The 14,369-nt window shown below is 55.4% G+C and overlaps 2 protein-coding genes across 2 annotated transcripts; both read left to right on the forward strand.

Annotated features, from left to right (window-relative positions):
• Positions 1–6: 6 nt before the first annotated feature.
• On the forward strand, positions 7–2,088 carry LOC132246554 (maestro heat-like repeat-containing protein family member 2B). Its single transcript, XM_059719734.1, has 3 exons — positions 7–437; positions 671–793; positions 1,730–2,088. Exons 1-3 carry the CDS (start codon positions 234–236, stop codon positions 1,931–1,933), a joined length of 531 nt encoding a protein of 176 aa, XP_059575717.1. The 5' UTR covers positions 7–233; the 3' UTR covers positions 1,934–2,088.
• A 146-nt stretch (positions 2,089–2,234) lies between these two features.
• LOC132246502 (maestro heat-like repeat-containing protein family member 2B) lies at positions 2,235–14,100 on the forward strand. Its single transcript, XM_059719638.1, has 20 exons — positions 2,235–2,259; positions 2,996–3,075; positions 3,461–3,596; positions 3,747–3,842; positions 4,209–4,313; positions 4,503–4,626; positions 5,034–5,143; positions 5,649–5,801; positions 6,951–7,105; positions 7,403–7,547; positions 8,033–8,229; positions 8,859–8,996; positions 9,198–9,309; positions 9,857–10,003; positions 10,322–10,501; positions 11,082–11,234; positions 11,683–11,817; positions 12,056–12,158; positions 12,971–13,036; positions 13,861–14,100. The coding sequence occupies exons 2-20, from the start codon at positions 3,002–3,004 to the stop codon at positions 14,040–14,042; spliced, it is 2,511 nt and encodes an 836-aa protein (XP_059575621.1). The 5' UTR covers positions 2,235–2,259; positions 2,996–3,001; the 3' UTR covers positions 14,043–14,100.
• The last annotated feature ends 269 nt before the right edge of the window (positions 14,101–14,369 follow it).

Raw genomic sequence — 14,369 nt, forward strand, 5'->3', positions numbered from 1 at the left:
AACGGCTGGGTTTCTGCAGCTGTTTGGTGGTGCTGTGGCAGGAGGCTGCAGAGAGTTTCTCTCCACAGTTTGCGCTTTTCCGTTCTATTTTCTTGATCACAGGGAGCACAGAGCTGAAGTGGGATTCTCCCCTGGGGCTCTTTCTCTGCCTTTAGCTGCCATTTTCCTGCAGAGTGGGGCCAGTTATTCGGTGTGTGGGTGCTGGGGCTGGACTCTCTTGGTCCTTCCTAGGGATGGGTGTGTTTCTGGGCAGTTCTTGTCCTGACCAGCAGGCTGCTGTGTTCCCAGCTCTTTGGTGGGTGGTCTCCTTCTTTCAGAGTTTCCTATATAAGGCACTTGGTACCACTTTGGCCTCTTGCCAGGATGTTGCCCATGTGAAATCCCAGCTCCAGAAATCTCTGAAGGGCACAGATTACATGAACGCTTCTGAGAGAGAGGTGAGGACCCTGTTCTCTCCAGACGTATCAGGTCCTCCCGTGTCCTCACTTCTCTGTTGCTTTGTGTCTCGGGTTTGTTTGCTTCCTGGCCTTCCCTTGTCCTTTCCCTCAGACAGCCCCCTGACTTGTTGCGGGTCGGACGGGCAGTTCTAGTATCAGGGAGATGGGGAGGACTCTGGGGTCTGTCAGCCAGACAGCCCTGCTCACTCCCCAGTGCGTTTCTTGGCTTCCAGCACGTTGTGACCATCCTGGCATTCTCAGCCGAGGGCCACGTGGACCTCACCCTGGGCACACTGGAGGACTTTGGTGCGGCTCTGAGTAAAGTGCAGGTGTCTGGGATAGTCGGCCGCCTGCAGGTAATGGAGCTGGGGGGTTTCTCACACTTCCTTCCCCTAGAAACCCTTGAGAAGAGCAGCTTGGCGGTGGCTCCTCTCCCTGGTAATGCCCTCTCCCAGGGAACATGCTCCACATCAGGTCTCCAGTGATACAGAGGGGAACACAGTTTCTACTACTCAGGTTTTTCATGTCCCAGGTTAATAAGTCAACAATTAACCAGCCCCTTTCAGGCACCGAGGCAACTACATCTGATGTTCACCCAGAGAAAGAGATTGTGTCTTTCTCACATCTTTCAGTTAGCCATGGGAGAGGAGACATGAGCCCTGTTGCCCAGCCTCAAAGTACCAGCTCCGAGTGCATAATCCACATGCCCCAAATGCTGTAAAATGGGCCCTAAGGTTCTCCTCTAGGGCTCACCCAGCCCAGCGGAGCCGCCACCATGGCTGAGCTGAGCACCTCAGCGCTGACAGGTGTTTGGGTCCAGGCCGCATCCAGCAGGGCGTTCACGGTGCCCCAAACACCTGCAGAGCTTCAGCTTCTGCGCAAAGCACAACAGGCAGAGCCACCTCCTTCACACGGACAGACCTGCCGCAGCCTTCCTGATGCATTGTGCCCAGGGACTCCTTACTGCCAAATACATGAGGCGGCCCTGGGCACAATGCATCTGCTGCCCCAGTTCCTGTGGGTCACAAACTCTCCCCCGCCCCTGCCCCGACTTCCACGGCTCAGAGTGGCACTGCAGCTCTCTCTGCCCGAGTCACCCAGGCTGCAGGACAGAGAAGATGAGGCATCTGAAACAAAGCACTGATGATGGTGCTGTCAGAGCTGTGGGTCTCCTGTGAGTGGCAGGGAGAGCCGGTATTGCTGCTGGGCAACTCCTTGGTCAGCAGTGACTCCTACTTGTGGGGCAGAAGGCATGGGAAGCCCTGGTTTGAGTGTCATGTCACCCTGTGCAGGACTATCACCAAGGGAAAAGAGCCAGGACCCACAGGGCCTTGATACTGGCCTACGGCCGAATTGCTATCCATGCCCCCCGAACACAGCTGCTCCCCCGCGTGGAGCATGATCTCATCAGGAAGGTCCTGCAGTATTACATGACCAGCTGCCAGGTAAGAGCCTGGGACTGCACCATGTCGGGAAGAGGCCTGCCATGGGACTGATGTCTCCTTTGCACTTGGGTGCCTAGAGAGGCTCTGACTGTCTGATCCTCCCCCTGAACTCACGCCTGTGATGAGCATCCATGTTAATCCTTCTGGGATGATGTGCAGTGGGAGGGACCCATGCATGGAGAGTGCTGGGATAGACGCTCCTGACATCCTGTCCTGCGCTGGAGCGGGGCATGCATTCACGCCCTTGCACTGCTCAACACTCCCCAGCCCAGCCCTTTTTTGGACCTGGCAGGGAGCTGTAGTCTGGAGCCGTCCAGGCATTGACAGTTGTTTTGCATTTCACTTCCCAGGTGCTTGGCATCAACTTTGTCAATAAGGTAAATGTTCAATGACCCCACCTCTGCCTGTGCTCTTCCCACACCCTACCTGCAGGAGGCACAATGACCTTCCCCAGGCGGGAGTCCCTGCTGCTGCCATGCTTCTCATATGAGATGGGCGTGGGCCTGGGGCTTTCAGGGACCTGTTGGTTCTTGCCCATTCCTCATCTCCATCTCCTTGTTGTTCCCCATGAAATTCAGGACCCGGACCTAAAGCTGACCCTGATCCGGTCGGTCACTGAGATCAGCCGTGCCATCCAGGACGCAGACGACTCCCAGAGCTTCCAGTTTGCTTACAAAGAGGAGCTCCTGGGGTACATGCTGGTGAGTGGGAGGAGCCCTGGGGGGCAAACTGCAAAGGCCCTAGTGGGAACCTAATGGGACTGGTTTGCCTGGGAGCAGCTGTTTCATCCCCTGGCTAGGATGGGATTCTTGGAGCCTCATGAGGGGTCTGCTTGGGGCCTAGAAAGCTGGTGCCCCTCGAAGCTTTGTAGGCAATGCTGCATTGCGGGCTGCTGTTGGAGGGCCCGGCTGTGTCTGGCGAGTGACTGGAGTACAGCTCTGTGCCCTCTGCACCGATGCCATCGACCTGAGCAGGATCCTGGGGCAGTAGCCAGCACAGCCCTGGCTCTGTTTATGGCTCACCTGGGAGGGCAGCCTGGTGGGTTTGTGGGGGGAAGCTCTCTGCTTCCCACATCCATTTCCCGTGTGTCATGTCTCCGTTTCTGCCTTTTAGGACTTCATGAAAGAGGAACCAATGGATTCCTTGGCCTCTCCTGTTCGCCTCAGGGCCATGCTTGCCATTAAGCACCTGAGGTAGGTGATTCCTGCCCTGGCCCTTGGCACTGGGATGCCCTGGTCAGAGATGAGCTCCTTCCTTAATCCTCCGTTGTTCTTCCCATCAGATCTGGAGCTGAGACACCTGCAGGGCTCAGGTCACAGGCTGCTCTCACTGCAGCTGGGGTCAGAGGGTTTGAATGTGTTTGGTCCACTTGGAGATTTGGACTTGAAAGACTTGGTGGTGGTGGTGGTTGTGGGACAGCTAGCAGTGGTTGCGGGGAGTGCCAGGAGCTTGTCAGCTGCCAGGTCCAGCGGGGTTTGGATTTCGGGTTCTAGGTTCAGATCATATCTTAGCACCCACTTTCCCTTGGGGCTGGCAGTCAGTGTGACAGGGCTTTTCGTCCTCTCTTTCTTCTGCCAGCAAGGTGAAACCCTCACTAAATCGGGATGAGAACAGAAACATCCTGGATGACTGCTTAAAATGCCTGCTGCCTCTTCCAGCTGTTCAGCAGCTGAGGGAAGAGGGTGAGACCTCTCAGGACGCTGTCCAAGTACAGGTACACCTAGACAGCATCACCTGCTGGGACCTGCTCCCCAGCCTGCTCTGGGTCCTGGCAGTCACCCCTGGCCTCCCTAGAATGGTTCTGGGTTTTGTGACGCATGCTCCCGCTGGCCCTGAGCTTCCCTCTTCTATCTCCTGCTTGCAGGCACTGCACGAGTTGTCCATGCAGGCCTTGGGCGAGCTCATGAGGGGCCTCCTTGAAGAAGACCCCGCTGAGAATTGGTTCATGGAAATGGTCCATGTGAGTAGCCAGCAGGAGCAGGCAGAGCTGTTTTCCTGGGGAAGGGGAAGCGGGGCAAAAAACAGGGAGGAAGGTTTCCCTCAGCAGGGCAAATGAGAGGGGAGTCTCCCAAGGTGTCCTTGAGGCAATGCATAGTAATTCCCTTGCATCCCGTTGACATCCCTAGTAGCTGCATCTTCTTGTGCCATGGTCACTCAACAGCTGCTCTGGCTTCAGGGGAATTCAAGTCTGCCTGGGGTGTATCCAGCTGATAAAAGAAGCAGATTGCTTGGAGGGATTTCAGTGGTGATGGTGATGTGTGCTGTTGAAATGGGTCCTCTGAGCTGTTGTAAAAGTTCCTCTGACAGTAGTTTGCTCTCCCAACAGCTGCTTGAGCCGTGGATCTTCTCTGACAAGGAGTGGGAGAGAGAGAGGGCCTTGCAGGCCAGCTCCCAGCTCCTTGTTGCCTATCAGGAGACAGTCTATTGCAGAGTAAGTATGGTCTAACTCTTGCCTTGATGTCCTCCTGGCAGCCTCACCCTGAGATGTAGAAAGCTCCCCTAGCAGACAGGGCCCCACAGGGATGCATTCCTGTTTTCACCTTCCGAGGATCATACATCTGAATATCACTCTAGCCAGACACAGGCACATGTCATTCATTTCTTGTTCCTTTTTTCTCAGCTACAAGAGCCTTTGGAGCAGTTTGGGTCCCTGCTGGGGCTGCTGGCACCATACACTTGCAGCTGTCTTGCTGCATCCCGCCTGTGGGCCGCCGACTGCATTTTCTGCCTTCTGCAGCTACAAGGTAAGGGCACTCTGAGTAGGTGCAAGTGACTCTGCCCCTCTTCTCCCTCTGGTAATGCCTACTCGTCTGCTCTGTCCATTCACTGCTAGTCTAATGACACCTGAAAAGCACCTCAAAAGGGCCATGACTGGCCCTTGGAAGATTTCCTCTTAGGAGAGAAGAAGTGCGTGGTGTGAAGGGCCTGACCCTCTTTTGGGAAGTGTGAAAAGAAGCCTGCCTAGCAGAAATGGGGAGAGGATTGTAGCAGCTCTGATCCCGCTGCACCTCTGACCCCACTGAAGTCACTCAGACCTCAAACAACATCCTTGGACCACACTGCCCATGACACCGCACATGGTTCCTCCATGGAGCCACGGTTCTGTTTCAGACATCATTACAGCACTTTTTCCTCCTTATTTTCATTCCAGGCCAGTCCAGGACAATGGATGCAGCAGAGGGGGAGCTGAGAGGTCTCCGGGAGGAGCTCAAAGCTGCCAGCCCTGAGGCTGTGTTGACATCATCCTGCCAAATGGCGAAGGTCAGTGGCTCAAGAAGCTGGTGTGGAGACTCTGGGAGCTGGGTGTCCTTCATTGTCCGTTCTTTTGCTCACACGTGGTTTATCTCTTTCTTTGGCATGCATGGGGGAGGCATTTGGGACACATATGGTTCACCCACTGTTTGCCCATGTCCATGTAGAAAGAATAAGTCAGAGCAAGATTAGAAAGTCTGGCAGATAGTTCTGTCCTTGCACAGAAGAACAAACCTTTGTCAGTACAGCATCCAAGTGAGAGCCTCAGCCAGGACTTGGTCTCCTCATGTGCCCATTTTAACTTATCCTGAGGTGCAGCTTGGCTGTGTTTGTGTTGTGTTGTCAATTGATGCTCTCTCCGTTGAAGAACGGTGGAACGTTCAAACCCAGGATTCACCTCTTGCACATGCACCATGTTGCCGTAAGGCCCAAGCTTATACACGGCACCACTCTTTAATATCTGTCTTGAATTCTGGGGTTCAGTGCAATTTCCCTTCTTTCTATTTGTCTCCAGGTCACTGGCAAATTCTTGCCCTCCACCCAGGCCCTTGATTTGGTGGGGACAATAATGGATGGCATGCTTTCTGCCAGCCCCACGTGTGCCACAGCAGCAGGCCACTGGTTCTGTGCAGTCCTGAGGGAGAATGGAGATGCCCTTCTGAATGAGGTAAAATTGAAGCTGAGGAGGCTTTCTGCATTTGCCTTGTGCTTTTCAAACACTGCTTTCATGTGGAGTGGACAGCAATCTTAGTGTTGATCCCTGGACATGAAGCAAGTTCCATTTCCCTTGCTAGCCAGAGATGTGGGGGGGAAGAGCAGATCAGCCGCATCCAAGAGAGAGAACACAGTGACCTAGATTATTGAGAAGAGCTTTCAGCCCCAGCAGGTTTGGAAACATAGACTGTGGGGCAAATACAGCAGGAGAGGGCAACAAGGAGCCTGAGGCACCCGGCTGTGGCTGGGCTGGAACACCATGCTTAGGCATGAGGAACAGATGCACACTTCCCTCAGTGCCACACCATGCAAAGGGTCCACAGCAAGGCAGGACCTAGAGATGGTTGTGTATCCTCAGGCATTTCCCAGCCTTGGTAGAGGCTATGTGAAATGCTCTTTCCATCCTGCTCCTCTCTGCAGGGTTGGGAACAGGGCGCAGGAAAGACTGTATGCTAGAGATACTGCAGCCTCCACCCTCTCCCTGTTCTGGATGGGACTGGCTATGGGCAGCTGGACCTACTGTCCCGCAGGCCCGGCCATGTGCAGAATAGGGAGGTGCAGTTAGAACTGAGAAGTGTGAACTCCAGTGTGCAGTTCCAGCAGAGCTGGTCTCACCTGGAAAAATTACACTTACAATCATCTTGCTCGCGGTCCCAGGGATTCTCACAGGGGTTCTGACGTTGGCGGTGCTTGTTGGTCCTGAGCTGAGCATCCACACAGCAGGTCAAAATTAGCTTCTTCAAACTACCCCCAGGTGTTGATATTTGTTGGGGTGTTTGTGTGAGCAGGTCAGGCAGAAATGGGTCCCAGGCAGACATGCAATTAGATTGTAGGTGTGTGCACATGGGTGAGGGAAAGGCTGAGGGGGTGCAGGCTGGTTGGTGTCTGCCCACATGTCATGGTGTCCATTTTCACCCCAACTAGGGGCATAGGGACGTGCTCACTTCTTAGGATCAGCCGGAGGCAGCAGTGTCTGGACACTGGTCCCTCAAAGCAAGGAATTTCTAAGATGGCAGCAAATTGCCAAACTGAGGGAGGGCTTGATTTGGAGTGTGCTGGCTGAATGAGAAAGGGACCCTTGTTCTTGCTATTTTCTCTCCAGGTGCCAGACATCCTGTCCACTATCTTTATACGGATGCCAACAATGCAGGAGAGGTCCATGCGAGGCTTCCTGTTAGAAGGCGTTGGCATTCTTGCCATGTTTCACCTAGAGGCAGTGATCACCAGCCTCCTTGCCAAGCCTCTGCCAATGGACAGGTACTTGCCACTCCCTACCTCTTGTGCCTGGTGGCGCGCACACATCCCATAGCCTGGCAAAGCCCATAGAGTTTCAAATCAGCTGCAGATCCTTTGGGTGACTTGGTAAGAGTTAACGTCCAACTGTGTTTGGGTAGGAAATACCAGGCTCGTGCCTAACGGCATTGGCAGATGACATGACTGTGCCCCAACCCCGTCCTAGGCCAGGAGAGCCCTTGGCCTTTGCTTCAGTGTCCTATTGCTTCATGACATCACAGGAGCATCTGCAGCTCATATGTAATTTGTGTTCAATTGCAGTGACACCTCTGAGCTCTGGAGGGCCTTGGGGAGGGATGACGTCTCCACCCTCCATATACTCCGTTTGCTTCTGGAGAAGATCCACTATCCAGCTGGCACAGAGGGTAGCCCATCTGAGGGCACTGCAGCCCTGGGACCTCTCGCAGTAAGTGACAGCCCAAGCCCAGCTCTGTCCATTCCCCCTTGAGGGCTAGAGTCCTGGTTCTCAAGAGCTTGAGGTAGGATGCCAGGTCGTGGGGCAAGCTTTTCTCCCTTGCTGTCCTGTCCCCTGGGTCGCCCCCGCTCTTCCATCAGCAGCAGAAACACAGCAGCTTCATGCTGCGTGGCTGACTGACTCCATGAGACTTTGGAACTGGGAACTTGTGTAACCGAGAGGCTCCTTCTGCTTTGCAGCTCTGCGTTCAGGCTGCTGGTGCCTCTGCACTTCCCAGGCAGAAGTGCAGGGATGTGACTGGGAAGGGAGTGACTGGGAAGGGATGTGACTGGGAGCGTGGGGATGTGACTGGGAAGGGAGCTGCTGCCAGAGCTGTTCTGAGCTCTCCTGGATGTGGGGAAGAGACCTTTAGACTTGGAGTTATGGATTTCCAGGTGTCTTCCCCAGGCTGACTCTGGTCTTCTCTATCCCTTCAGGCAACATGTGCATCTCTGGAGATGCTGACTACCATGCACTCCAGCTCAGTCCTGAGGGAGCTACTCCCCGAGCTCCTGTGTGCTCTTCTAGAGCAAGTTGGCCACACCGTGGGGCAGGACATGCCGATGCCCACAGCAAGCATCCGGCGGAGGCAGCTGCAAAAGGGGCAGGTGTGCACAGTGGGCAACCCTTGCAGGTAAGGAGTAGGCTGCACCTGGTTTCACAGGTTTGGCCTCACTTCAGTCTAGCTGCCTGCAAGGTGTTCTTGTCCTTGCTAAGGGCTGTGCTGAGCTGCCTTGGTCCTGGCAGCTGAAAGTATCTGGGGTTGTCTGAGAAGCACAGAGTGTGAAATGTTAAGGCTGGGAGGGCCTATTTGTTCCTCCAGTCTGAGCCCTCTGTGACAGGACTGGCAGTTTTAGCCCAGGGACTTCACAACCTCCATTAGTGACCAGCACACGCTGGGCTCCCGGTGCTTGGGACCTGGGCATGTGACTTCTGCATGCTCCCATGCTTTACATGTGGCCTTTGTCCTTGTAGGGAGAGAAAAATGGCTGCCCAGTTCTTTCCGCAGTGCATTTGGCTTGGGAGAGCCTCCACGCGTCCCGTCTGGCTTCCAGCACTGATTAGTGCAAGGCCCTGCCCTCCCTGTCCCTGTCGGGATTGCAAGGCGTGAGAAAAAATGGCAGCATCAGTCTGATCTGAGCTGCCTGCCTTGCGCAGCAAATATCTAAGTAACGGGCCCCCGAGTGACAGGGCGTTTTGGTTCTGCTCTGGACGCAGCATCTCGTTAGGGTCTGTAAATCTGTAAATCTTCTCTCTCCCCAGGCTTTCTATGGAGACCCTGGCCTGCACTATATCAAAGGGCCTGGGGGAGAGAGTGGCTGCAGACCTTTCCAAAGCAGGAACCTGGCCACTACTTGAGAGCCCTCAGACACACCACGAGGGGGTGTGCCAGCTGGCCAGGTAGGAGAGGCAGGCTGGATTGCATCTGTGCTCTAGGCAGCGGGACGAGTGGTGGAGGGGAACTTTCTGTGCTGAACATGCAGGGTTATGTGGGGCTGGAGACCTAGAGCTCATGCTCCAAGCGATGAGAGCTGCCGCCTCAGAGCAAATGAGTGCTGGCAGTGCCCAGCCGGTCCCAGAACTAGTGGTTTTCTCTTGCAGGACTCTTCTCCCACTGGGAATAATAACGCCCCAATTTATAGGGCAGGTCTTGAAGTGGGCCAGTTCCCCAACGGAAAATCTCTGTGTGACTGGTACGGCCTTCATCAGCCAGGTAAGGCCCCAGAGAGAATGAGCAGTTTGATGGAAAGGCGGCTGTTTGCTGTGCTCTTTCCCTGGGGAGTCCCCTGGTCCCCTTCCTAGGAGGGAGGATCACTGGATGCGGTTGAGAGGTTTCTCTTCTGTCCTGGCCCCTGCATCGCCACTTCTGCTGTATGTGAAGGAGAGGTAGACAAGGACTGCCTTACAGACCTGCCCCTACTGAGCCTTCATCCTAGCCAGCAGCTCTGAGTTTGGTCCTAGCTCCTGCATCTTCTATAGCCACCCAGCATCCCAGGTAGACACTGCTCTAAAGCAAGCAATGTCCCAATCGACTTGCATCGGCATCATCTCTCCTGTTTAGACTACGCCCCTGCTTTCATGATTTGCCTGGCTCTAAGCAGACAAACCTCCCCATGTCCAACAGGAGTGCACCGTGTGCTGAGGCTCTTCCTCGCGGTGGTCTGTGGGATTGTGCTCTGGCATGGGTTACTTTTCTGCTGCAGGGCTGGGCTGTTGAGAATGACTGTGCTGGATCTCACAGACACATTGATTTCTTTTAGCTTATGTGTGACCCAGTCCTTGAAGATGAAAAGCTCCTGAAGGCAGTCCTTTCTTTACTTCAGCAGCAAGCCAGGGACACAAATAACCTTGTCCAACAAATGGCAGCGAGAGGACTAGGCAACATCGTGTACGGTGCCCCTGAGCAGGTGAGGTTGGAATCGCTCTGCAATCTCTAGAACGCAGCTCGGCTGTAGAGACCAAACAATGAGGCAGGGCCAAGAGGGTGTGCAAGGACTGGAAGTGTATGCAGTTTTGCTGTCTTACCCCTTGTGGTGTGTCTGGAGACAGTTGGGTGTGACAAGTGTAATTTTGGTTCAGAAGCGGGTGCCTTGTGTCTCACAGGCACATGGGAATGGAGCCATGGGGTCATGGTCAGATGAGGTGCCAAGCGCTCTGTGAATGGGAAAGCCCAGAGGTGAGGGGCATAAGCACTGATCGGTGTGTCGTGTCTTCTGTTTTTACAGCTAAAAACCCACCAGAAGGCCGTCGTGGAGACCCTGTTCCAGGCATCATTTGTTCCTGCCAGGCCTGAGATCAGGGAGGAGGGCATGCGGGCACTCACCCGCGTCTTTAAACATCTGGGGACGGATGCGGGGCCCCTGGTTGAGGATGCAGCTATGCACATCAGGCCCTTTTTTAACCATGTGAGTGAGCAGCGCTCCCCACCCCCATTCCAGTGCTCTTCATTCGGGGCCGTTTCAGAGGTGGGAGATGCACTTGCTGCCCCTTGATCCAGCCCAAACTGGAAGACGTTCAGTTCTGTGGAAGAGATGAGTTTTCAGGAGGAAAAGCAAGTGAAGAGAATGGGATGACAGAAGGGCCCTTGTAGACAGGGAGGGACGCTAAGGAGACGGGTCGAGGCTGCAGCTGGGGTCACGGGGCTCTATAGGGCTCTGGGGCTCTTTTCTGCTGTGTTACTTCTCCTGAGTCGGAAGCAGAGCTGGGCAGAGACAAGCGACCACAGGGGTGGGGGGTGTGGTTTTGCTGGGATTCAGGATCGGAGCCCCCAGTGCCCGCATGTTCGAGGAACGAGGCTCGCTGCTGCTCCCCGAGCTCTGCTGAGTGCCCTGGCTCCCAGGCAGCCCGCCTGGAGCAGGACCTGCCAGAGCCCACCTCCTGGCACACCACCTGGCAGGCTGGAAGCCAAAGGCTCCTGGCAGGAGCTGTGCCAGGCCCATGAGAGAAAGGCTTGGTTGTGACCACACGGGGGTTTCTCGGCCACAGGACAACGACGGTCTTCACGCCGTGGCTTTCTCCCTCTTCGGCGCCCTGGCAGGCTGCATGAAAAGAAGGCAAGCCTTTTATAAAAACCAGGTGAGGCAGAGCCTGGGAACACTCCTGCTTCACCTGGAGGACCCCAACCCGCAGGTGGCCAAGGTAAGAACCGGTGACACTGATTTCCTTAGTCCCGCCAGGTCTCCTCAGTCCAGGCCCAGGGGCACTCTGCCCTTCCTGTGTCCAGTGGTGACCATCCCCTCCCCTCCCCTCCCCTCCCCACTGAGGTGGCTTCATGCAGGCACCTCCTTGAGCTCGGGGCTGCCTCCCAGGTCCAGGGCAGCTTGCACACCTGACCCCCCTGTGCATGCAGGAAATCTCCCTGCCTGGCTTTACTGAGGGGGAGACGGGTGCTGCCTGCAGGTGCCATGTGAAAGGCAGGAGAAGTCGTCCTTTTGCTCGCAGCCACTCCTTTATGCCTAGTGCCAGTCACCTCCTGGCCAGGCCATCCTGTTCCTGGCCTGGGTGCAGTCCTGGGTCAAGAGGCAAACCTTGGCCTCAGCTCAGCAGTCAGCAGGGAGTACAGACCTGATGTGCCCGTGTTTTTCAGGAGTGCAGAACAACGCTGGGCCTGTGCTGCCCTTACCTGGGCTTAAGGAGGGTCCAGGCAGCCCTGGCCTTCCATACCCAGGGGTCAGAGCAGGGGAAGCAGGAACAGCTGCTGAGGGATGTCTGCAGGCATTTGGTGAGTGAGTTTGTGAGTGGCAGGAGCTGACTGAGGTCAGGGCTCATAGGATGCGGGGAGGGAACTGGGGCACAGTGGAAATAACTGCAGGGGTCGGGTCTAGGACCTGGAGGCACGGGACAAACCAAGATTGCTCCTTCTAGCCCCTTGGTGCTCCCTTTCCTCCTGATCAGTCCCAGCATGTGGTGTGAGAGCACTTCTCACCGGAGGGAGCTCACGTGTCCTTGGTTCTCTCCAGGCCAGAGAAAAACCTGCTCTTTTGGAGGGTCTCTGCCAGGCAGCCCAGGGACACTACTCAAGCCCGTGGCCAGAAATTCAGATGGCAGCCATCCAATTTACAGGTGAGAGAGGATGCCTGGACCCTTTTCATTCTCCCTTTCACCCCCAAGAGGAAAGGTAATGCTGTTGGTGAGCGGGATCAGGCTGTTAGTCAGCCCGTGCCTCAGGTTCCCCTGAAAGGCTTTGGAAAGGATGATGCTCCCAGTGTTGCAAGGCTGGTGTTGAGAGGGAGTCAACTGGACAGTAAGGCTGGGGGCTGTGGCAGACAAGCCCTGTGCTGTGATTCACTAGATCTGAGCGATGGAGACGTGTCAGGGACATGGTCATCCAGCACAGCTTACAATTGCTTAGCACCACTTCATGAGGAAGGCAATTGGGAAGGGGCACGGGCCTCCTGGGCCACTGAGTGCAGGGACCTGGTCCTGGGAGCAGTCCTGTCAGAGAGATCCCCACACGCCCGTATTGAGCCCAACTTGAAAGTCCTTGGGCTTCTCTTCCTCCTGGGAAGGAGGCTGTGTCCGCCTGCATGTCCAACCCAGCTTGTCAGGGAAGGCTGGGTCCTTGCTCGGCCTGCCCCTATGCTCAGGGTGCTGAGAGGCTCCTGGTGCCCTTTCCACCCCCAGTGCAGCCCAGGGAAAGAGGCAGGTTTCTGTGGATTACTAGAGCTGTTGGGAGCAGCTTGTGCGTAGACTGCCCTTTTCTTCCTGGCTCCCAGCCCTTTACTTAGATAATGAGACCCAACAGTGAACCTGTTGGCCACAACCCACCTGTGATGGCAAACACAGCGCAGGGGAGCCAAAAACCTTCCCCTCGACTGAGTTTTCCTTGTGTCCTGACCACGGGAGCTGATCTGTTCTCCCTGTTGTGTGCTTAGGTATCCTTCTGGAGTATGCTGCCCCCAGGAGTGCCGGACAGATAAAGGTTGCACGCCTGCTGAGCTGTAAGTAAGAAATCCAGCCCCTGCACTTCCCTCCCGGAGCCCAGAAGGAGCTGAGAAGCTGCAGGGACCGACCCCTCCCTGTGCTTTGGAGCCCAGTTCATCCGCTCTGCCCTGAGGATAGGCTAAGAGAGCCTTGCCCCGAGCAGGCAGCTCACATTCCCCTGGAGCAGCAGGGTGCAGCACGGAGGAGCTGAATCTGTGCACCTCCTGACTGTCCTGCCCAGGCCCCGGCCTCACTTGGCTTCCTAGGGTCCCTCAGGTTGGGGAAAGTTGTAGCCAGTGCCACTGGATGCCACTGCCAATCCTCCCCTGGGCAGCCTGTCTGTCAGGTTCCTTCATCAGGTGCAGACCAACATGAACCAGGCCTGTTCCACACCAGGTCTGAGTGCCCAGTCACATCCCCTTGGCAATGGCAGCTCTTGGGAAGGTTTCCGGTGACAAAGGCAGGAGAATCTTGTCAGTGGAAGCTGCTGAGAATCTCAGCCTTCCTCCATGGGCAGCAAAGCTGCTCAGTGCCCACCAGAATCAGCATCTCTCCTGGGCTGGGAATACAGGAAGATCCCAATGGAGCAGCCACAGCCATGTCTGTGTGGGAAAGTTTCTGTAGCTTGGGACCCAGAGAGACCACAAGTCTGGGGCTGTTCGAGATGCTGGTGATGAGATGATGGGAGAAACACTGCATCCATTGTGCACTGCCGACCCGCACATCACACCAGAGCCCTGTTCCCCAGGGATGGCCTTGCTCTGGCGCTGCCAGCATGTGTGACCAGTGTTCCCCGGAGGTGGAAGTGTCTGTTCACTAATGTGTCCCTCTCTCCTTCCAGCTCTGCAAACTCTGGGACAGGACACCTCCCAGGAGGTCCAAGATGTGGCCACTCAGGTTGCAGAGGCTATTTCTAAAAGCCCTTGGGGCAGCATATTGCAAGAAGAGGAAAACCATGGGCATACCCTTCCCTATATCACTTCATTGCTCTGTTTTGGGTGCCTAAGGCCCCGCTCCATTTAAAAGCAAGCTCCTGAATTTGTATATGTTCAAAAATAAATTATGTTCTGCGTTCTCCTGACTCTTGTTGCCTTTCTCCTCCTGAGCACAGCAGAGAGAGAGGAGGGTGAAGCCTTGTAGCTTCAGGAGTCTGTTTGGCTTGGGCTTTACGGTCAGGTTTGGGTACCTTGCCTTTTGGTGGGGTTGTGTGGACAGCGAGCTGGGAATAGGTGTTACCACACGGTAACCAGAAGGTGGGACTCTGCCGGGCAGACAGGCTAGGAACAGATGTTTGGGGATGCTAGGGGGAGGATAGATTGGGTTAAAAATGGCCACCTGATCTAACTGAAC

Source organism: Alligator mississippiensis, chromosome 16 (assembly GCF_030867095.1).
Source record: "Alligator mississippiensis isolate rAllMis1 chromosome 16, rAllMis1, whole genome shotgun sequence".
In the NCBI taxonomy this organism is placed as follows: domain Eukaryota; kingdom Metazoa; phylum Chordata; order Crocodylia; family Alligatoridae; genus Alligator; species Alligator mississippiensis.

What these genes read in the sequence shown, in the direction of transcription:
- LOC132246554 (XM_059719734.1), top strand. Translation starts at nt 234, where the DNA reads ATGGGTGTGTTTCTGGGCAGTTCTTGTCCTGACCAGCAGGCTGCTGTG. An exon ending in TGAACGCTTCTGAGAGAGAG is followed by an intron (nt 438 to 670) that starts GTGAGGACCCTG and finishes CTTGGCTTCCAG; the next exon opens with CACGTTGTGACCATCCTGGC. An exon ending in GGATAGTCGGCCGCCTGCAG is followed by an intron (nt 794 to 1,729) that starts GTAATGGAGCTG and finishes CACCCTGTGCAG; the next exon opens with GACTATCACCAAGGGAAAAG.
- LOC132246502 (XM_059719638.1), top strand. Translation starts at nt 3,002, where the DNA reads ATGAAAGAGGAACCAATGGATTCCTTGGCCTCTCCTGTTCGCCTCAGG. An exon ending in CAGCCCTGGGACCTCTCGCA is followed by an intron (nt 7,548 to 8,032) that starts GTAAGTGACAGC and finishes CTATCCCTTCAG; the next exon opens with GCAACATGTGCATCTCTGGA. An exon ending in GGCAGCCATCCAATTTACAG is followed by an intron (nt 12,159 to 12,970) that starts GTGAGAGAGGAT and finishes TTGTGTGCTTAG; the next exon opens with GTATCCTTCTGGAGTATGCT.